Genomic DNA, 24,392 nt, shown 5'->3' on the forward strand with positions numbered 1-24,392 from the left:
TAGTTGACTTCCGCAGCCCGTAAACTACAGTGCATAATAAACAAGGAACTAAAAAAGATGCCCGTGACAATTTATAATAAAAAAGAAAAAGATTAAGACTTGATTGGGAACATACCGGAATAATGGACGCAGTGTTTGAATGGCCATAACCCTTTTCTGGATTACATCATCTTCCTCCTCAAAAGGGATAAAGCTACGACCTTACCAATGCTTGGAACTAAGTAAGCAATGCCATTTCTACAGATCTTTATTCTGCCAAGGAGAACCCCAATCAAATCATAAAGAGAGTCCTTGATTCGGTTGATGGCAAATCCTGACAAAAAGCCATTTTTCGGATTGGATGAAGATACTAAGCACAATGTTGAGAACCTTTTTGGCTTCAAAGAAGGGACCCTCACTCTTGGAGTGCCCCCTTATTTCTACTAGAGTACTACTCACACCCAGAGACTGTAGGCCTCTCATTGATGAGATTAGCAACAGGAACAGGATGAATTGAAGTCATTGAACCAACCATTTGGATTGTCTGTTCCCCACATTTTGGGGCTTCTCTCTTCTCCATGAAAACGGGCTTATCTTAACCGAAGTCGCCGTCTTTAGGGCCTTCTGGGCTTTTTAACAGGAGTTGAGAAGCAATGGCAGACTTGTAATAACTAGAAAATTTGATGGCTCTTAGTATCTATCAGTTTAGAAAATGATAGACTATTTTAGAAAATGACCTGTGATTACATGTCTTTTTGCATTTGCATGGTCCCAGGTCCCCATTACCATTAGAAGAAGAATCATAGGCGTCCAGTTGACTGCAAAAATTTTACAGTTCCTCTTGGGGCCAAAATTAGCAGATCAATTGAACACTGAGAATGACTTTCTAATTGGTTAGAATACACACTCACCTCTGTTCTCAAACTTTGGCCTTTCTGAACTGTTTCAGTAAATCTTATAGGCTTATCTTAACCAAAGATGGCAACTTTAGCAACATAATATACCTTTCAGGACTGTATATCCCGGACGGCTTTACTTAAACAGAAGTTGTGAATTGGAAGGAGAACGGCAGACTCATAATAACTGTAACCTTTTATGGTTTTTTGTATTATCAGTTTTGTGTTGAAGGAATATCGATTTAGTGTGCCTTATCAAACTAGGAGAAGTAATAGGAGAGAAGGTTCTAGATTTTCCAATCCTACACGGATTGGTATTCCTTGTAACATTAGAACTAGTACTTTGTAATCCCTATATATAGGGCTCCTATTCTCAATAATATGATACAATTCTCTCTACAATTTCTCTCGAATCTCTTTTTCCTTAAACACGTTATCAGCACGACTCTAACCACAAAACAGAAAACCAAAACTCATTCACAAAGCAGCCCCTAACCCAAGCTAGCCGAGCCTTCGCTGCAGCCCGAGCACCCGTGTGCTTGCAACCTTGCACAGCAGCCCCTGCTGCCCCCTCCCTGCAGCCCTGCGTTCCAGCCTGCTACCACCGAAGCATCCCTGCTGCGCAAACAAGCCAACGCACACCCACTGCATCTTTTTCCCGTTCCTGTGCACATCCGTCTTCTTGCAAGCCTCGAAACGTCTAGTTAGGAAGCTCAGATCGAAAAACTTTCTTCATCAAAGTTGTTCGTCTCTGTCTCTTCCATCTAACCTCCGAATTTCAGCCTTATCGGAGTTATATTGAGATCTGTACACCAATCGAAGTACAAGCTGTTCAGAACAGAATCTGCTCCGAATTTTCAACAAGTAAGTATTCAAAAGAGTAAGTTTTGAAGTTCCTATAATTCGAAATTTAAATATTTCTTCTTTTCTCGGGGACTTAAAAACCTCCCTTCTTCTACATCCCACCTTTCTTATAACGTGGGTTCGATTCTTGAAAAGCGGAATCGTGGGGATTCACGCAATTAACTAACTAAGAGCGTTCGTAAGACTTCGGACTAAGAGCGTCCGTAAGCATCGATTTAACGAACTAAGAGCGTTCGTAAGCTACGGACTAAGAGCGTTCGTGAGCATAGATTTTGACCATTTAAACATCATTGTTTCGGTCTAATCCAAATATTCTTGGAAATCGATTTCTTGGTAGCATTAAGGCTCAGAAATCTTATATTAGTTTTCGTGGAAGCATTGACTCCGAAACTAATACGTTCTTGCTTTCCTTTCAGGATGTAAGACTTGAACGAGCTCGATTTTACTCCATTGGATTCAACGGGCACGGGATATTTATTTGCCTACAATCCAAGAGCCCTGTTCTAAAGGAACCGCTCAAGACTCACAAACTGAGATAGAAAATTCCAGGGCATTTACCCTGATGAAGCGCCACATGAAGATGGCCCTCCAGTTTGAGTACATGAATGAGGATAGCGCTAACAACCTTTGGGTTGCGCCTAGTGAACGTTTTAGTAACATTCACAACTTTCCGAATATAGAAGCACGATGGAATAATATCTGCTTCACTATAACTTTGAAAGAGTTATGAAATATTGTTCGGAGGCTCTCTGCATCATATTATTTATGCATGCTTGTGGAAAAACACAAAATAACAAATTGATTGAGAAAACCCTAACATGACCATAGGAGTCATGACGTTGAGGGTATAGGGTTGGACACCATGGCGCCATTTTTGGCCATGATTGCACTATTCCAACGCCATTGGTTCTAGGGACCATATGTATTGTGTCAATACACCTCAATCAAGAGAGCATCCTCTTCATGATATTTTATGGAGTACCTGATCAATGGTAATACATCGAGCTATAAAAGACTTTAAATCTGGCGATGAAGATAGAATGCCGCAGATTTTTATTTAGAATAGTCTTTTAATTTCCAAGAATTATGTAATGGCAATTATGCCTTAATCAATAAAATGACTTATTGGATTATCTCTTTTCCTCTAGGCGTACTCAATTAAGTATGATGTCTAGGAAAGTAATTGAGATTAGTGGTACTTAAGAGAGCTTTGCTCCACCGACATCTCTCTCTACTTCCCTGGTCATATTTAATTGGAATTACCGAACGAATTGAGTGACTACAATTTGTCTAATGTTTGATTTTTCTTTGGATTAGATTATGGTCACGAAACTTTGATGTAATCATTGGATATTATTAATAAAGTATCGATTTATTTTATCTCATGTCGTAGACATGTTTTTCGAACTTTATTATTTCAAAGATATAAGAGCCAATGGTTTTCATGTGGAAACACATTGTGAGAATGGACAAGAGTTCCTTTGCATCACCTCTAATGACTACGGACATAAACGAGTATTAGAGAAACTTATGTGTCGATCTAGTGGGTTGTATGCAACCACTATTCGCATAATTGAATCCAATCATGTTATGAGAGATGATTTATGGGATTCTGACACATATAGGCTTTGGCATGACCGTCTGGGACACCTAGGTCGTGATATGATGATCCGTATATTAAAGACTTCACACGGACATCCATTCTTCAGAACGAAGAGAAGTAAAAACCAAAAATTGGTTCGAGGAGATGCACCTGCGCCTCACGGCGCCAAGACTGTGCAAGACCGGCCACTTAGGGCCGGCGCCGTCTACCCCCTACGGCAACAACATGGCATTGACGCCATGGATCATTGTTTGACTCCTCCTTCTACTTCTAAAGTCAATTGTGACTTCATGGCTAAACCAAAATCCTCATTGGTTGTCTCTAAAGCCCATCATTCGTTCTGCAAAGCCTGCTCTTTAGCAAAATTAGGATCGAGACCATCCTATGCAAAGGACACTAAAGAAAATATACCATTCTTGCGAAGAATCCACGGTGATATTTGTGGACCTATTCAACCACCATGCGGACCATTTAGATATTTTATGGTGTTGGTTGATGCATCGACACGCTGGTCACATGTCATGCTATTGTCCACAAGGAACGCTGCATTTGCTAAACTCCTAGCACAAATAATTAAGTTAAGGGCTCACCACCCTGATCATCCTATTAAGTCTATAAGGTTAGACAATGCTGGGGAGTTTACATCAAAGACTTTTGATGATTATTGCATGTCCATTGGGATAGAAGTTGAACATCCAGTTCCTCATGTTCACACCCAAAATGGTCTCGCAGAAGCCGCCATTAAACGACTACAAATGGTCGCTAGGGCATTGGTAATGCGCACCAATCTCCCTATTTCTGCTTGGGGCTATGCAATATTGCATGCAGCTGTGCTTCTTCGTCTGAGGCCCACTGCCACTCAACCCTTTTCTGCGTCCCAGATGGTGACTGGGTATGAGCCTCATGTCTCACACTTACGCATATTTGGGTGTGCAGTTTATGTGCCTATTGCGCTGCCACAGCGCACCAAAATGGGTCCTTAAAGACGATTAGGCCTTTATGTTGGATATGATTCTCCAACGATTATCCGCTACATAGAACCCTTGACAGGCGATCTCTTTACCGCTAGATTTGCGGATTGTCACTTCGATGAGACAGTCTTCCCGTCGTTAGGGGGAGATAGGAACATAAATGTTCAACAGGAACGACAGGAATTGTCGTGGTCTGTCCCCACTATGTCTCATCTTGATCCCCGAACCGCACAGTCAGAAATTGAAGTGCGGAGAATTCTCGATCTTCAGAACGTAGCAGATTCGATGCCTGATGCGTTTTCTGATATCGCTAAAGTGACGAGATCACACATACCTGCTGCAAACGTGCCTGCAAGGATTGATGTCCCTAAAAGTAGAGGACATGACGCCAACTCAAGAATGCATGAGCATGGCGCCAACGTCCCATCTCTCAATGATGGTGACGTTGTGGCTAGGCCCCGGCTCCCGCCAAGAAACGCGGGAGGCCCATAGGTTCGATGGATTCTCGCCCAAGAAAGAAAGCGAGTTCGGCACAAAATAATCCATTAATCATCGATGTAAATAATTCATCTCATGAGAATATTCCGGATTATGGTTATGTCCAAGAGACATCATTGGGGGACGCTCCAATGTCAGAACCAACTCCAGAGAATAGAGAGATCTCCATAAATTACACTAGTGTACATGAGATGATGGATAGAAATTCTATGGCGATTGATGATGCATTTGCATATCATATTGCAAAAGGAATTATAGAATATGATGATATCGAACCTCGCTCTGTTGAAGAATGTCAACGAAGAGCGGATTGGCCTAAATGGAAAGATGCGATCCAGGTTGAATTGGATTCACTAACAAAGAGACAGGTATTTGGGCCTGTAACGCAGACACCCCCAAATGTAAAGCCTGTTGGCCATAAATGGGTCTTTGTTAGAAAGCGTAATGAGAAAAATGAGGTTGTTAGATACAAAGCCCGCCTTGTGGCGCAAGGTTTCTCACAACGCCCTGGAATTGACTACGAGGAGACATATTCTCCCGTAATGGACGTTATAACGTTCCGCTACCTTGTCAGTTTGGTAGTTTCCGAAAAACTTGACATGCAGCTTATGGATGTGGTTACAGCATATCTCTATGGGGATCTAGATTCAGAGATATATATGAAGGTTCCAGATGGACTTCAATTACCCAAATCAAGTGGCTCTAAACCACGGGGCGCGTTTTCAATAAGATTAAAACGCTCACTATATGGATTAAAACAATCCGGACGGATGTGGTATAACCGTCTAAGTGACTACTTGATTGGGAAGGGATATATTAATAATGAAATATGCCCATGCGTGTTCATTAAAAGAACAAGTTCCGGATTTGCAATCGTAGCAGTTTATGTCGATGACATGAACCTAATTGGAACTCTAGATGAGTTGAAGGAAACTGCTAAATACTTGAAATCCGAATTTGAGATGAAAGATCTTGGGAAAACACGGTTTTGTCTCGGTTTAGAACTCGAGCACCGTAGTGATGGAATCTTGATCCATCAGTCTGCATATACTCAGAAAATCCTAAGGCGCTTTAATGAAGATAAAGCAAAGCCTACGAGTACTCCCATGATCGGCCGTAGTCTTGAGCCCGGAAAAGATCCGTTTCGTCCAAGGGATGAGGACGAAGAACCATTAGAGGCCGAGGTGCCCTATTTGAGTGCAATAGGCGCATTATTGTACTTAGCTCAATGCACAAGACCGGATATCTCATTCGCAGTGAACTTGTTAGCTCGACATAGCTCTGCACCAACACGCCGCCATTGGATTGGTATAAAGACAATCTTTCGATACCTAAGAGGTACGATTGATATGGGCCTATTCTATCCCTACAGAGAGAAAAGGAATGACGGAAAATTGGGATTGGACCCCAAAAGGCAGAACGCCCCCGTCCATGGAATGGTCGCCGGCCATGTTGCCGGCGCCGGCGCCGCCACCGCTCATGGTGGCCGGCGTTCTCCTATCTCCCTCCATCAAAACGACAATGATGTCTTGATGGGTTTTGCTGATGCAGGGTACCTCTCTGACCCTCACAAAGGTCGCTCCCAAACTGGTTATGTCTTTACCATGGGAAGCACTGCGATATCTTAGAGGTCTACAAAACAGACCCTTGTTGCTACTTCCTCAAATCATGCAGAGATTATTGCTCTACATGAAGCCGTTCGTGAATGTATATGGCTAAGGTCTGTAATTAGACATATTCAAGAAAGTTGTGGTTTGAAGTCTACCACAGATGAACCTACATGAATTTATGAGGATAATGCAGCTTGTATTGAACAAATGAAGTTAGGTTTCATCAAGGGCGACAACACCAAGCATATATCGCCTAAGTTCTTTTATAATCAGCAACAACAATCACTTCTAAAGATTGAAGTGAATCAAATCCGATCAGAGGATAATGTAGCGGACTTATTCACTAAGTCGTTACCTAAATCCACCTTCGAGAAACATGTGAAGAGCATCGGATTGAGAAAGTTATCCGAACTCCCACGATTATAGCAATCAGGGGGAGATATCGACATCAGGGGGAGTTATGATGTCTACATGTGCGATCTCGAAGAGTGAAGGACGTGTTGTGCTCTTTTTGTCCTTCGACCAGGGTTATTTTTATCCCACAGGGTTTTTGTTACCTGGCAAGGTTTTTAACGAGGCAACGAATGAAGCGTCACCACCAAGTTTGAGCGGCACAAGGGGGAGTGTTGAAGGAATATCGATTTAGTGTGCCTTATCAAACTAGGAGAAGTAATAGGAGAGAAGGTTCTAGATTTCCCAATCCTACACGGATTGGTATTCCTTGTAACATTAGAACTAGTACTTTGTAATCCCTATATATAGGGCTCCTATTCTCAATAATATGATACAATTCTCTCTACAATTTCTCTCGAATCTCTTTTTCCTTAAACATTTTGTTAATAAAAAGACAGAGAAGCTAAACACTTGAAGCGAATTTTAAAGAGGGCAACTCATGATCAGTACTAACTTCTGAGCCTTCAGTCCCTCGACCCCATGTAATCAATTGTCTATGGTACTGTTAAATTTCTCTTTCAGATTATGCAACCAATTTTCTTGCCCAAATTCTCTGGTCACTTGGTTAAACTTTTTCACAGGCTAGTACTCTCATACTGAGGAACCGAATTCCATGAACAAAGAAATAGGATCACTCGGTACTGATCACATCCATATCAATATCTTTTTCCTTATTTTTATCTCTCATTATGATTCTGAAACATGTATACTACGTTCTAGACTTCTAGTGAGCTTAGCAGTGAATATCTAGTTTGAGTTTAGATTTGATTCAATTCAATTCAATTGGACAAAGTCAAACTGAGTTTATAAGAGCGGAGAGAGCAGTAATCAGGTGTGGGTCTAGATTCTTATGATCGATCATTGTTATTGTGATCAAAGAGGTCACTAACTAAGGAGAGGAGAAGTATGCAATTGACCACAATACAAGCAGGTGCCAAAGTCACTAGGTTGTTCTTATGTCTTGGGCAAACTTTTTATACAAAGATAGAAATGATTGATCAATTTGCACTCTAATAATACAATACACATTATTTCAAGTTTTTGATATATTACAAGACTTGACAGAAGGAAGAATGAAATGTCTTTTAATTTATAGCACTCTAGTTATGTTCTGGATTTTTATCTAAGAGAGAACCTTGTTCACAATTGGGCGTGCTTTACACAGAGCCTCCAATGGCACAGCTTTAGGCATTGTGAGTCCTTTACCTTCAGTCATATCAACCTTCACCTCACTGACTTTTTCCCAATCGAAAAATTGAATCAATGATCCCAAAGCCAGGCCAAGCCCATGCCAGGCCAAGCCGTTCTTCCTTGTCCAAATGGCATGAGCTTGTATGGCTCTTCTCCACCATTTGCAAACCTCTCAGACTTGAAGCTTCTCCACCATTTGCAAACCTCTCAGGCTTGAAGCTATCCCACAACGTTGGATCTCTGTGTATGGCCCACGCACTGATCATTACTATCGTGTCACATGACACGTCAAATCCTCCAATGGTGCAGTCATCAGATGTATAATGTGGTACTAGTAGTGGCGCTGTAGGGTACAATCGGAGAGTCTCGGAGATGATACTTTGTAGGTAAGGTAGTTTGAAGATATCTGGTTCGTCTAGTAAGCGTTCTTGTCCAAATTCAGCATCCAGTTCAGCTCTAGCCCTTTTTAGCACCTCAGGATGGTTGAGCAGATTGAACATGGCCCATTCCAGTGTCAAGGATGATGAATCAGTACCCGCCAAAAGCATGACCTGAAAATCATTGATGGAAGTTGGATTGTCGCCATAAGCCAACAACTATGGAAGTTGGTATTGGCACTCCCTAAAAGTTTATCATCCACCTGTTCCTGTTCATTACTTTGTCTTTCATCATTGAAATTGTTAATGCTACCCTCACTTTCTCTTTTCTTTCTGTTAGAGCCCTCACTTGTTTCTGATGTAAGCAGAGGAATTCCTAAAAGTACTCCAAGCTAGAACTTAAAATAATGAAATGAAATAAAAACCTGATTGTGGGAATTTATTGTTTGGACTTTGGAGTATATCTTGGTAAGTTAGTAACTAAAGCTTTGAATTGGTTTCTGTGTGTTCTGGGGAAAAAAAGGATTGGTAATGGGAATTGGTGTTCAGTTTTATTCGTAATTTTTACTTCATTTTGAGAATTAGATTCAACCATTATATTGTTTAGAAATTATGAGAATCTTTTATTCCCTGTAGAATAATTTTGACCCATTTTTTGGTTGGTGCTCTGTGAAGTAGGAACATGATATATCTTGTTGCCTTGAAATTGTTAATTATTTTTAGTGTTGAATGTTATGAAACGACATCGGTTGCAAAAGGAAGGAAAGGAAAACAAAGAGAAATTAAGCAAATTTAAATTTCAATATTCTTCAATGATCCTTAGAACAATGCATCTCTACTATTTAAGCAACTGGGTGTAGAAACTATCTAGAACCCACTATATGGACCACGGCCCAAAATGATAATAATGACAAGGCCCAACTAAGCCCACAAGACAAAATAGCCCATGATAAGAATAAAGATCCTAACAATTCTGCCCCCCCCTAAAATAAGGCATGCCCTCATGCCTGTAGTAATGGTAGCTAGAAAACAGAGAGCGCTACCAACTTCTCCATGAGCATTGTAAACACCAACTTTCGCAAAAAAAGTATAGTTGTCATCTAAAGTCTGGAAAGCAGCAAGCGGAGCTGAATTTGCAGCTGTAGCAATGATCCTCTTCACAAGTAGAAACGATGGGTTCATGACATTAATCACCAACTGTATCATCACTATTGTTGTGGTGCTCCTCACAAATTTTTCAACTGTCAAGGAAGCAATGGGTGCAGCATGCAGCATTTCAAAATATTTACCAAGAAGCAAAGCCAAAGCCTTCATAAGGCACCCAAGACTAAGAAGCATGATATCAACCAAGAGCTTATATAGAGAAATCTGATCACTGGAAACTTGTACCAATTCTTGTAGAGTTGCAGCTTGCAAAAAGTAATCAACTCCCACTGTAGCCTTTGCTACGATCTGGAGTTTATACCAACCCCATTTGTGCACATTTTCTACACCTCTTTTCTCAAGAAAAACGGATTCATGTTCTGTCGTTAATGAACCAACATTCCAACAATATTGATCCTCAAGGATAGAAACAATTGTAGGAATGACAAGCATAGGCATAATCAATAGTTCAGAGTAAATCGTGTTAACATTCAAATCGATCGATAACTCTCAAACCTGTGCAGTGCTCACGATAAATGTTTGCAGCCCTATTAATTTGGACAATCTGTGTGACCCTAAGCTTCTGTATGATGACCTGCAAGCAACCACAAAGAAGGCCTTGCAGTTCATTTTGCTTGTCTCTTTCATCAATTGAAGGCCTCTGTCCTTCAAGAGTCTGGTGGAGTTCATTCATAATAATTGGAACTAATTAAGTGCATCACCATTGGAGCAATCTCATTGATGCAGCACTTTACAACTTCATTTGACACTCCAAATACAGCAGTCCTCATTTGTGATTCCTCAACATCTTCTTTGTTTCTCTCCAAGTCAGTCAATGTATTTTCAATAAGCTCTGAGAGGTAATCTGAAAGACTCCTCTGAATACCCTGAAGATTATAATAGCTGGGATTTTGAGTGAGTCTCCCCTCAACACATGCATAATAGTCGTCATCAATCAATAGAGGTTCAATCAAAACAAGAATCTTATGCACAGAAGGACGTACCAATTCAGCCAATTTACAGATCACTCTATCAATTACCTTTTCTGCAATTTTTTTCGTACTCTTAATAATGTCATTAGCAGCTTTAGTATTTTTATCCATTCCCTTGTACAACTTAGTAGCTTCCATTAAATGCAATTGAATAATTGCACTTGCAACAATAGCCTTGACATAGACTTAACCAATTTGATACTCATTTTGCAGCAACTCTAAACACGTAAATGCTTCTCTCACAACACACACACACTAACATAAGGTGAGAATAACTTAAGGCAATTCTGATAATTGGGTTTGAATTCCAAATACTACATCATATGAAGAGCATCCAAGGTAGACTTCACATATCCCAAGCATTTTTCAAATAGCTCCGTATGGTTTTCAAGAAAATTCATATGCAAAAACAACACATACTCAACATAGAAGGAGGCTGCACGACCACTAACATCAACTGCTGCTTTCTTGTGGTTTGACGTATTGACAAAGATTCTCAAAGATTCAAAGACATGTGAGGTAGTTCCAAGTGCAAAATATGGTAAAGTAAGAAATGAAGTACGCTTGCTAATATTGTGCTTATGTGCATGAGTCAACAGCAACCCAGCATGGAAAATTAAATGCACAAAAGATTGGATAGCAATAGTAGTCATTGAGACAACTGGACCATAAGTGTACCTTGAAGAAGAGAACGCTGAATTGATTTGGAGAAATTAATAACTGCAGCAATACAAAAAGTACTCCTTGGTTGACAGATGGCTTCAATTTGGCTATTTAAACTCTCAGAAATGGCACCCAATACAATTGTAATGATTATGACATTGTGGGTTTGCAACTGATCTATTTCCTTGCAATTTTGAGCAGACCATAAAGCAATAGGTAGAGCAGCACATTTGAAATTTCTCAAAGAAACCATTTGATTGCAATTTGTTGGCGAATAAAGGTTTTCCTGCAAGAAGATAGAGTCATGAGATTGACTAGTGAACACAATGAAGATACCATTTTTGTCACCAGGTAATGCAAGCAGATGAATCCACAATGCCCATGGGTCTCTCAAATGAACTGGTTCTAGTGCTAGTAAGATCAAATGTCCTTGCATTGAGTCGAGCATGTGAGTCTTAGAGCACCTTTGCTCATGTTGCTTTTCCATCTCAAGGATGAGAGACAGTTCAATACCAATAACATGACAAAATGATGCTAATGCGTAGAACTGAGTGATCGCAAATTCTGCATTATGACCATTTTCCATAAATGTTGTAACAACATGGTTAAGAAGCAAATTGACCGAGTCCCTGTCAGTACTCATAACTAGCACCGAGTCCGTTACCCAAGCATTAATCCTTCTTAAGTAGTCATGCACAAGGGGACATGTCAACCTTGAATAGTGGAAAAACCCTTCTGTCTTTGATATTTGAATGAACACTTGAGGAGCTTTAACAATCGGCTTCTCATTGTAACTCAAAACAAACAGAGGCTCATTGTTACTAGAAAGAGAATTAAAATCAATTACCAAACTCATCTGCCAAGTAGCACGAGGCAAACTCAATTGCTAGTAAACAGAATTTGTAGATTTGGAAAGACAGTTGCAATGCTCCGCATTCTTCAACAGCAAAGCAGATACAGCTCTCAAACAGTGACAATTACCAAATGGAGAAGCAAATACCTCCACCCACTGGCGATAATTGTTGACAAAACCATTTGTAATTGTAACATATAGAGGGACACATGGGGCAGGTGCAAAAACAGTGGCAGAAGGAATGTGCTGCGTAAGCTGAACACTCTCCAAGTAATTCACAGAATTCATGGCGTGTAGGACTATGACTTGAAAACTTCTTATTCTTCTCAACAATCATAACAGAATCAAGTGAAGGGAAGCACTCATCAATTCTAACAACTGATAATGGATGACACTCTAATGCTTTAATACCTGACACTGGAATCTCCACTGAACTCAAGCTCACCTGAGGTGGAGACTGGCGATAAGTGGTGCCGTCAGGCTCGTTGTAGTCAACAAGCACATCCATTACGACTTTTGCGGGCTCGTCGTTTTTCATCCACAGTATCATCATCGGTCAAGTCCTGGAGAAACTGAACGGCGTCGATCGTGATGTCGGTGCTGTCATGGCTGAGAAGGTTCAGAATTGACTGAACAGTGTTGAGGCTGACGAGTTCGGGGTAGAGCTCGGGAGTGCTAGCGAGGTTGACACCTTTAGTGGTGCCTTTGGAGACGACGACGTCGTCGCGTCTGCATTCCTCATCAGAATTCTGGCCCAGTGAGGCAAGGCTGACCTCCTCGGTGCTGATGACTGAGAGAGGCTGGCAAAGCATTTCGAGCTTGTCGATGAGGGCGGAGAAAGCCGGCTTAGAGCAGAGGACCTCCTTTTTCACCGAAATACCTGAAATTAGCGGTAGAGAAGATGAGTTTGTTGTATCTTCATGGGCTTGTGGGTCAGATGATGAAGAAGAGGAAGAGGATATAGTTTGGATTCGACCAGTGATTAGAGCTAGGGGCTCACAGTCACCCACTGAACGAAAAGATGATGGAGGTTTCGGATCTGTAAATTGAGGTTGGGGCACAAAAGTGTGGGCTGCAGGTGACTGAAAGGTTGGAATTGAAGGATGAATCCAGAGCTTTGGGTTAGGATGAGGTGAGTGGTAAGTAGGGATTGATGGGTTTGGAGGAGTTGTGGTGAGTGGCGGCGGAGCAATAGGATGAATCGGTTGCAAGGATGGAGGAGGGAAGAACTGTGAGTGAGTTTGAGGAACACATGAAAATTGGTGAGGGAGTAAGTGGCCATTGATGATGGTTGCAGAAGGGTTGAGTTGCAATTGTGGGTAAGGGTTTGGTTGCGATGAAAATTGGTTAAACTCACAGGTAGAGCTACTGTAAGAAAGATAAGGAGGGCTATAATACCCACCGGAGATCCCACCACCGTAAGCCGTCGGACTCGCCGGAAAAGGCCCCAGGTGTGGACTCTGATACCAGTTGTTACGATCCTCGGGATCGCAATTGTGAAACGACATCGGTTGCAAAAGGAAGGAAAGGAAAACAAAGAGAAATTAAGCAAACGTAAATTTCAATATTCTTCAATGATCCTTAGAACAATGCATCCCTACTATTTAAGCAACTGGGTGTAGAAACTACTTAGAACCCACTATATGGACCACGGCCCAAAATGATAACAGTGACAAGGCTCAACTAAGCCCACAAGACAAAATAGCCCCTGATAAGAATAAAGATTCTAACATTGAATTTCTCTCATCTGGAAAAGAACACGGTTTTCTTCCATTTAATTGTTTTTGTACTTTTGTGTTTTAGTGGGAGATTCTTGTGTCTTACTGGAAAGCCATGGCATCATGGAATAGGAAAATGATAAGTTACGATATTGTAATGTTTAATCCATTACGTTTGCCATTTCTTTATTGTTCTGTTTGGTTTTGAAATGATGCTGAAACAAAAAGTTAGCAGTGAGCATTTGAAGTTTGTTTTTTCACTTGGCTGGAATAATTTGATAGAATACAGGCCGATGAAAGTCAGTATTTTTCTCAAATGTGTAGATTGCATTCTAGTGAATTGAGACTAGAACTGGGTTTATAGGGGTGGAGAGAGAAGAGTGTCATTAGGTATAGGTTTAGATTCTTATTATCATTATAATTGTACTTGAATAGATCAGATTGATATAGAAGTATGTTAAGATCAGAATACACATTATTGGTTGTCTCTGATTATACAATACACCTGATTTGAATTGAATATACTAGATGACATATCAATGGAAGTATGAATATGTACTTCAAATTATTACAGTACTCTCATTATGTGGAAGTATGAATATGTACTTTAAATTATTACAGTACTCTCATTATGTTCTGGATTTTTATCTAAAAGAGAACTTTGTTCACAATAGGGCGTGCTTTGCACATAGCCTCCAGTGGCACAGCTTTAGGCATTGTGAGTCCTTTACCTTCGCTCATATCAACCTTCATCTCACTGATTCTTTCCCACTCGAAACATTGAATCAATGATCCCAAAGTTAAGCCAACCACACGTTGGGCCATCCCTATACCAGGGCAAGCCCTTCTTCCTTGTCCAAATGGCATGAGCTTGTACAGCTCTTCTCCACCTTTTGCAAACCTTTCAGGCTTGAAGCTTTCTGGATCATCCCACAACTTAGGATCTCTATGTATGGCCCAAGCGTTGATCATTACCGTTGTGTCACGTGGCACATTGAATCCTCCAATGGTGCAGTCATCAGATGAATAATGAGGTACTAGTAGTGGGCCTGTTGGGTACAATCGGAGAGTCTCGGAGATGATACTTTGTAGGTAAGGTAGTTTGAAGACATCTGGTTCGTCTATTAAGCGTTCTTGTCCAAATTCAGCATCCAGTTCAGCTCTAGCCCTTTTTAACACCTCAGGATGGTTGAGCAGATTGGACATGACCCATTCCATTGTCAGGGATGAAGAATCAGTACCCCCCAAAAGCATAACCTGAAAATCAAAATTAGATTGTAATATAAAGCATAGCCATAACAGAACAACTTTATATGGAATAAGGTATTGGCATTCCCTAACAGTCTATCATGACCCATTCCTTTTTTTTGTTCCTTTTACCATTTTAATTGTTACTGCTACCCTCATTTTCTTTTCTCTTTTTGGTGAAGTCCTCGCTTGTTAATTGTTGTTGATGTTGAATTTTCCTCATTTGGAAAAGAAGATTGTATTTTCTATGTAATTCACTACTACAAAAATTGAATCAGACGACGCATTATAGTTTTCCGTCGTTTGATTGATTTTTATTTTTTTAGACATCATTTTTATAAAATTTGTCATCTGATATAGAATTATGAATTAGTTCAGAAGACGTTTAAGGACAAAACCATTGTATGACCCTAAAAAAATTGAGCGGCAAGTTTCCCACTATGTATGTGGTGCCAAACCTGATCTCAAACCCTAAATTTTCCTTGAACGTGTATTAATCATATGACGAGAAACAATAAAACTGTGGTCTGATTAATATGTTTGACAGAAAGGAGGGAGATCTCTCACCAAAAATTTTCTCCAACTCCCTAAAGAGGGAAGCCAAATTAATAGGAGACAAACCCGAAATTTAAATGGCTACATTCAGACCACATTCTTATACAAATCTATTGTGTGAGTCCTTGTCCAAATTGATAGGGTCGGGCCTTGCACAAAAAAATAACAAAACATACCCAAAACCAAAACTCTCTCTCGACAGCGCCTCACTCTCGACTTTCCTTACTCTCGAGTCTTGACAGATCCAAACCTATAACAAAACCCTCTCTCGACTCGCCTCACACTCGGCACTCACCGACAACCCCCAAAACTCTCTCTTCTTGACAAACCTGACCTCTCTCTCTACTCGACAAATCATTTTTCGTCAAACCCTCTCTCTTCTTCTTCTACAAACCCCAACCAAAAGCTCTCTCTCTCTCTCTCTCTTCTCGCCAAACCCTGACTAAAACCTAATGAGTTATTCAATTTGGGAAATAGTGAAGGCCTTCATCGACGATCACTTTGAGTTCGCTGTCAACCTCCCCAGGCCATCACCGTCGACTCTAACAACTCCGAGCTCTACTCCGACCACGCTCAGGCCAACATCAAATCCAACAATCTCACCGGTAACAACCTCATCTCTCTTGCAATTTCCAACGCATGTTCTTCGTCGTCATCTTCTTGTTTTGTTTCTAAAATTGAATTGCGTTTTTGTGTGTGAACTAATTGGTTTGGGGTTTTCTGGTTCAGAGGCGGATTGGATGTTGTGTGTAATGATTGGAGATGCTTTTTTATGTTGTGTGTTTTACTGGGTTTGATTGTTTTTTGAGATTTGTGTTTTGTAGGGAAAGTTGGTTTAGGATTTGGAAGGTTCTACATTTGGTAAGTGAGTTTCAAATCTGGGGTAGTTGGGACTCATTTGTGTCTTGCAATTTGTGAAGCTTGTAAGATCGTGTGGGTTTTGGAATTTCTGGGTGGATTTCCTTTTTGGGTTCAGTGGGTGTGATGTAGTTGCTTGGTTAGTTGTTTCTGGGTTAGGATAATTGGCATAAATGGTGGTTGGTTTTGATAGTGTTGAGGGATTTTTACTTGGAATGTATGGTATGGTATGGTAGTTAATTTGCTCAAATAGATCAAATGTGGATTATGTTTTGGCATATGGTTCTTGTTTTTCAAGGTGTTGATGGTTGGAAGTTTGAACTTTAGGCATGTTAAGATAAAAAGAAAAATGCTTTGAGGATCTCTCTCTGTCTTATTGGGTGTGTACTTTGATTTATGCAGGTCTTAGAAATGCATGCCTCATTAGTTTGTAATTAGAACAGAATTGACTAAGCTAAAATGATAAAGCCTTTTCTTTTAGATTGTCTGAAGTTAATACCTCATCAGTTGTCTGGTGTTATCATAAGCATCCAGAGATTTGCTCTTACAGTATTTGGTTCTGGAAATTTTTCAAAAATACCATTATATGACATTCTTCTTGTTTCTTGGAATCCATTCCATTAATTTAGTTTTATCTTGTGTTTCAATTTGTAATTCATGTATATTGAAATTGTGATCGTATCGAAATTGTGTTTTCACTTTAAAAGAAACTTCCAATTTATTTTTCATTTTTATTCTTAAAACTGGAGCTATACCTTCAATTTGAGAAGTTTACTTACTTTCTATATCTGTATAGAAGCAGTAACATACGCAAATTCTATTCTTATGTCTAACTAGTCTTATGTCTATGGTTTCAGAGATTTGTAAATGAGAAAGAGGTGGTGGTTGCTGCCAGGCCAGCTACAACTGAATTTGTTGCAGATCCACCTGTGGCTTTTCATGAAAGCACAAACACTACAGATAATAACAAAGGGTTAGAATTGGAGAACAAGGAAGCTCCAAGTGCATTTGGTGATAGAGAGCCAGGAAGCCAAAGTACAGATTCACAAGGCTCTACACTACAAAATGCAGCGTATGATCCTGAAAAAATCAAGCAAGAGCAAGCTGCAACAAAGGCACAGGCTACCTTTAGAGGTTCTCTGGTAAATCTCCTAAAGTAGTATTAATCAGCTGCTAAATCATTTCAGTCTATTGTATGTTTTTGTCTAGTGCCAACATTTTTACATTAGTTGAATAATCATTGATATTGATATACTATGTGAAGGCTCGATGTGCCTTTTGGGCTCTCAAAGGCATAATAAGGCTACATGCCATCTTACACTAATAAAGGTTGGCCTAGACATAAGTGGTTGTGAATCACTGATAGAGGTAGCGTCGCCATCAGTTGAAATCCCACCTGCTATTTATTATACTTGAAGCTCCATAGTGTGCCAGAACTAATAACATTTCAACATTTTTTCAGGTTCGGGTATGAGCCTGTTTTGAGGCTGCTGCAGGCTATCTTCATATGCTATTTTCTCATCAATCTGTAAGTTCATATATTCATCCTTTTCTTTTAGAGCACATGGGCAAATCTATGTTGTTTGTTACTGCATTAGAACTTGATACTTTGTAACCATGTACATCATCTACAATTGAACTCTGCCCTATTTTGATGTGCATTAAGGGCAAGTTTCACGTTTTCAACCTAGCAGTTGTTACTTCAGAATTGACCAAATGGCCCAGCAAGTCACTCGCCATAAGCACTACATAGTACATTCAAATTGATGTATGCATTGGCAGTTAGAAATATGTATAGTCCATGGACTCTTTTTAGGCAGTAACTAGTGGTTACAAAACACAAAGCTTTGACATTGATACTCCGAAACTGCTAATACTAGGAAAAATATAAATTAAGTTCATCCTTAAACTATGTGATTAAATCATTCAGAAGAGAACAAAATGGTTCTCCATCTATCTCTCTCTATTTTCTTTTCTTTCTTTTTAGAATATGCATGCTCCAAACCCTTGATATGAATTACTCCCTGTGTCAGACTTTAATTATGGGAATATACTTTACAATTTCCTAACTAGAACTCAGATATTTAAGAAACAGTGAATGAATCTTTGTGATTCCTTACAAATGCAGTGATACTTGCACATGGTATTAGAAAATGCAGAAGCATATGATCATAAAGATTCTTTCAAGCTAACTAATGGTTGTAACTAACTAACTAACCTTACCTGCATATGATTGCTTAGTTGGTTTTTTCTAGTTTTGATAAATGGTGGGTTCGGTGTTCTGTATGTGTTTTTATAATGGGATTTGATTAGATCATGATGGATATGTGTGTGTGTGTGATTATAATAGAATTGGAATTTTTTCTTGCTATGGCAAGTTTGTATGCCTTTCATGGCAAATATTGCATGAGCTATTTCTCAGTGAGTGCACCTTATGTTATGTTGTAGGTCGAGCATTTTCGATGCCAAGGCTAGAATTGCTTTGAATGACTACGTTGTGAAGCTTGTCTCTTGGTATGATAACGAATGGCCTTATAGGTAATTATCTCAATATCTTCATTATGCAATCTGTGTTTTTTTAACATCATAGTGGGATACTAAAATAGGGTAATACACATTAATACTAAGTTTCTTTAATTAATTAAACCTGGTAACTACTTGGACTCATGCAAGATAAGTAGCTGATGTATGTACTCCTTTGCAGGAATTCATAAGGCTTCGGTTTTAAGTATGGTGAATATGTATTATAAATAAGTTGCTGATGTCAACAGGAGGTTGCAAAGAGATGCCTCTTAGTCAAGAAATGGGATTCTAGGCCTTACTTTGCAGATTACTATTGATTTCAAGCAGCAAAAATGGAAGGAAGATGAGAGTTAGATAAAAGAGACTTGGTTTTGATGCATGGAAGGAACAAATGCTTTTAGTGTTTTTATGTATGGAGATTAGGGATACTCCCGTTTTGATATCAATTTACATTTTATATATAGTGGGATTTGTGTTAATTTGATTTTTGAGAACATTTGTAACAATTAGACAACAAGAATAAATGAAAAGTATTGTCCAACACGTTATAACACAATGGTAAAAGCTCAATGTGTCGTCTCAAAGCATAAATACATTTAATTGTTAGTCTTCACACCACTTTTTTTTGTCAAAAGAACGGTCGAATGTATATAATATTCATGATAGCTACAAAATAAAAACTGTCGTCTAAATAAAACTCACACAACAGCTATAAAATAAAGCGACCTCTAAATCGCAATCACACAACAGTTTCTAAAGTCGCCCGTCGTCTGAAAAATAGTTACGTAATAGCTAATCCTGTCGACAGGCTGCTGGCATGCTGCCAACATGCTGCCGAGCCCTTCACACGACAGTTCCCTACAATCGACCTTCATCAAACAGCGCCTCGATATAAAACGGTTTGCCTTCATATCAGACGACGGTTTTTAGCTGTCGTCTGATTCAATTTTTGTAGTAGTGATTGTTTTTGTACTTTTGTGTTTTAGTGGGGATTCTTTTGTCTAATTGAATATCCATTTGCATTATGGGATAGAAAAATTGTAAGTATTTTGGGCTGTTTCCATTCAACACAAGATCTCCTAAGGATACTAGGAGACTTGAGTACCGAAGAATTAAGGAAAGTGTTTCTCTCCTACTTTCTCGGTGGCCCTAGGAGAATGAAGGATCAAGCAATAAAGCGCAAATCAAGCTCATTGATCTCAAATTAAGGTAGTTTGCATATCATATCATTTTGCATGTAATTGATGCTTATCATGTGGATCTAAACAGTTATGCAATCTTATTGGTATTTTTGGAAATGTTTCAAAGTCTTCTCTGCATTCAAAGTGGTTTGGAATGCATATCAATTAAGAGATTTTCATTGCAAATAGTTAGTAAAGATTGTTTGAGTTTCTCAATCTGTTTGAAAAACTTTTCCAAGTTTATCTCAATCTATGATCAATGAGATCAGATTGATGGGGAGTCTTTATCTGCTATAAAAGGCTTTGAAAACTGCATTTTTTTTAGAGTTTTTGATTTCGAGAATTTGATGTGTGTTGCATAGTCTTCATAAAACTGTTTTACAAAACTCTCTTTGATTGTTCATGTTGCTTGCTCACTGCATCCATTACTTACATATCACTTGAGATCAATGAGACTCTGAGAGAAGAAGTGGAAGACTTGTTCAATATCTTTAATCAACATAGATCGATTCATACTGTGTGTAGAATAGGTCTTTCAAATTGTGTACGAGTTAGCATTGTTGCTAGCGAAGTGGTTGTGTTGAATACCACTAGTGAGTTGTACTTACCTGAATTCATATTGGATTTGATCTTCGTGTTGGCTACGTTACAAGCCACGTAGTGAAGTTTCCTCAGTGGTGAGGTTTACACTGCGTCATCAAATCCTTGTGTACTTTTGTACTTGTGAACTCTCTCTACTAATCTGCTTAATTATATTGCACACAATCTTTCATAGTTGTTCCATCTGGTATTTTCAAAAATGATGAATAGTGATATTGTAATGTTTGGTCCTTTTTTGCCATTTCTTTATTGTTCCGTTTGGTCCTTAACATTATGTATTTTTGAAACCAAAATTTAGTAGTTAGCTATTGAAGGTTTTTCACTTAACTGAAATAATATGGTACTATCTTGAACATGCCTATGAAAGTCAAGATGTATGTTTTGGAAGCCTAGTGAGTACTAAGACAACTATATTTATTTGAAGGATTAAATACTGTTTACTCCATATACTTATAGGGTTATAGGGTTTCATCGTTTCAATCTCTGACCTTCGAATTTCACCTAAAAAATCATTGAACTCTCAATTTCCTCCCAATTGGTCCCTGCTGTCAAAATTTTCTGTTAAAGTTGCCGAAAATGTCTATTATGCCCTCACTTACCTTTTTTTTTAATTTATTTTTTCTTTGTTTTATTTCTTTTTTTCATTTCACCTCTTGAAGGTCTGTGGATTGGAACCATCTTAATGAGGAGATGAACAAAAGGAGGCGAAAGAGCCAGAAGAAGAAGAGGTAAAAAGAAAAAAAAATAAAAAAAAAGAGGAAGAGAAATATATATATATATATATATATATATTTAAGTAAATGAGGGTATAATAGACTTTTTAGGGGAAGATAACAGAGTTTTTGACGGATGCTTGACGGCAGGGACTAATTGGGAGTTCAGAGACTTTTTAGGTGAAATTCAAAGGTTAGTGACTGAAACGATAAAACCCTATAAGTATAGGGAGTAAGTAGTATTTAACCCTTATTTGAAAATGGAGGCTGATATATATAGTTATCATGAAGTTGGAATGAAATTTTTTTTGTTTTAGTTACATTAAAGTAAGAGGAAGGTTCTGCAGAGAGAAAGAACTTTGCAAAAAGATATGGGATGGGTTTGATGGTACGTTCAGTAACTTTAATAGCAAGTGAGGGTGGTATTGGAAAGAGTTTTTATCACTACTAAGGTCAAAACTTTCTTGCACTGGACAAAATGATACCAAACTTTCAAAAGTGATCAAAATGATATCTAAATTTTTAAAAACAAATAAACTTGATACCCAACTTTCATAAGTGATCAAAATGATACCTAAAGTTTTAAAAACAAATCAATTTGATACCTCGATTTATTTTTTGTAACTTTTTGTTAAAATTGATCACTTGTGGTGCGGTGTTTTGTGGGGTTATAATAATAGTTTGCACAAAAACTGTTTTTCAATTATTTGCTGTTTTACTTTGTTAATTCTCTTCTTCTTCTATCTCTCTCTCTCTTCCCATTTTTCTTTGTTTCTTGAGAAGTTGGGAAACATCTCTTCCCATTTTTCTTTGTTTCTTGAGAAGTTGGGAAACATTCGAATTTTATTTGTTTCTACAATCGATGGTAGAAATTGAAATTGAATGGAAGATTTTTTTTAATTCTATAGAAGAAGAAGATTGAGTTATAGATGGTTGATGGCCCTATGACCACAAATCACTTCAATTTTTGAGCTTGATTTTGCATTTGATTTAACAAAGAAGTTAGAAAAAATAAACCAAGGTATCAAGTTGATTTGTTTTTGAAACTTTAGGTATCATTTTGATCACTTATAAAAGTTGGGTATCAAGTTGATATTAGTTTTCAAAAATTTAGGTATCATTTTATCCGGTGCAAGAAAGTTTTGACCCTAATGGTGATAAAAACTCTTTTGAAAAATGCATGCATGATTATTTTTTTGGGAATGCCAGCAAAATTAAACTGCTCCTTTATATCCATGTAGCTTGATGCAGAGATTGAATGATTGTACTAACCAGTATAAGCCCTTTGATAATTTGGTCAGTGTAATACTCAGGCTGTGATTCTTGAAGAGAAAGTAAATGGTGGATCAAAGTATTTGCTGTACTCCGATCTGAAGTAGTTTTACTCAGATTCTGCTCATCGATCAAACCTTGCAAGAATGCATCCATCCTCTTACCCAAGTCCATCACCTTCTTCTCAGCCCCACCACCTCCAAACCATTTCAATATAGGCACAAAGTCTGAGGGGTTTGTTGCGCCACCATACGACAAACCCTCGCTCATGAGATCTCTGAACTGTTTGGACTCTTCTTTGTCTGACATGCCATCTCCATAATACCTCTTCCCTGCCACCATTGTCATTATGATGTTAAATGTCAGCTCAGAGAACATGGATCTCAAGTCCACCTTTGCAAAATCTTCACGTGAGTTGTGTGAGAGTCTGAATAGCAATTGCTTGACTTCGTCCTTCCTGATGCTCGAGAACATGTTGAGCCTAGTGGGAGAGTAGATATCGGTAGCGCCAATACGGCGTAGGTTGCGCCAGTGATCCCCATATGGGGACTCCACCACAGTGGTGTAGTTGTAGCCCATGTGTTTGCCTGCAAGCATGAAGCGAGGACGGTTTGCCAGAACTACATCGTTTTTGGTGAAACATTCTTCAGCAATTGAGGATGAAGAGACTACAACCACACGATGTGCGCCGAACCAGAGGGAGAAAACAGGGCCATATTTTTGTGAGAGATGGTGGAAGGTCCGATGGGCCAACGGTTTTAGGAGATGGAGATGGCCTATAATTGGTAAAGATGGAGGGCTTGGTGGGAGGTTTGTGCGACTGTGTTGTTTTGATCGAAATAGGGATTTGATGGTGATCAAGAGGATGAAGATGAGGGGCAGAGATGTGCAGAAGAAGAGGTCGTCCATGAATTCTTCTTTGTTGATAAAAGCATGATGTGGTCTGCATTTATGCAAAGTAATGAGATGAATAGTGAAGAGTGTTCATTGTGTTGAATTGGTGGCTGTGGTGGAGTCTTACAGCTACCTCTTATCTGTTCCCCGTTCACACTCGTTTCTACTTCATTATACATTGATTGTACTGAAGCCAATTTTGTTTACTTTAAGTTCTGTAATTTGTTCTGTTAGTCTTGATTTATGTGACTCACATGATAGACTAAAATGAAAATGACTTATAATTTGATTTATGTGACTCACATGATAGACTAAAATGATTTATGTGACTCACATGATAGACTAAAATGAAAATGACTTATAATTTGATTTATGTGACTCACATGATAGACTAAAATGAAAATGACTTATAATTACATGTCTTTCTGCATTTGCATGGTCCCAGATCCCCATCACTTTTAGAAGAAGAAGCATATGTGTCCAGTTGACTAGAAAAGATTTACAGTTACCCCTGGGGCCAAAATTAGCAGATCAATTGAATGCTGAGAGTGTCTTCTTTCTAATTAGTTAGAATACACATTCAATGGCGGACCCACGTGTTAGGACGGGTGGGGCTGTGGCCTCGAGTGAAATTTTATATTTTGTTAAGCACCTCTATATATACATACTATTATTAAGAGAAGAGAGTTTGCTCTCCAAAACTAATTTGTTTTTTATTAATTTTGTTTAAGTATAAT

The 24,392-nt window shown here is 38.9% G+C and overlaps 1 protein-coding gene across 1 annotated transcript; it reads right to left on the reverse strand.

Moving 5' to 3' along the window:
- Positions 1 to 14,317: 14,317 nt before the first annotated feature.
- On the reverse strand, positions 14,318 to 23,807 carry LOC112186881 (cytochrome P450 81Q32). The gene is made up of 2 exons (XM_024325431.2): positions 22,762 to 23,807; positions 14,318 to 15,068 (listed from the first exon to the last, which is right to left on the reverse strand). Exons 1-2 carry the CDS (start codon positions 23,668 to 23,670, stop codon positions 14,460 to 14,462), a joined length of 1,518 nt encoding a protein of 505 aa, XP_024181199.1. The 5' UTR covers positions 23,671 to 23,807; the 3' UTR covers positions 14,318 to 14,459.
- Between the last annotated feature and the right edge of the window lie 585 nt (positions 23,808 to 24,392).

The sequence above is a fragment of the Rosa chinensis genome, chromosome 2 (assembly GCF_002994745.2).
Source record: "Rosa chinensis cultivar Old Blush chromosome 2, RchiOBHm-V2, whole genome shotgun sequence".
Lineage (NCBI taxonomy): Eukaryota > Viridiplantae > Streptophyta > Magnoliopsida > Rosales > Rosaceae > Rosa > Rosa chinensis.

Bases quoted from the DNA above. Each gene is read 5' to 3' on its own strand.
- LOC112186881 (XM_024325431.2), bottom strand. From the start codon at position 23,670: ATGGACGACCTCTTCTTCTGCACATCTCTGCCCCTCATCTTCATCCTC. The intron at 15,069-22,761 runs GTTAGTACAATC...TTTGATTTTCAG, and splicing joins TTATCAAAGGGCTTATACTG to GTTATGCTTTTGGGGGGTAC.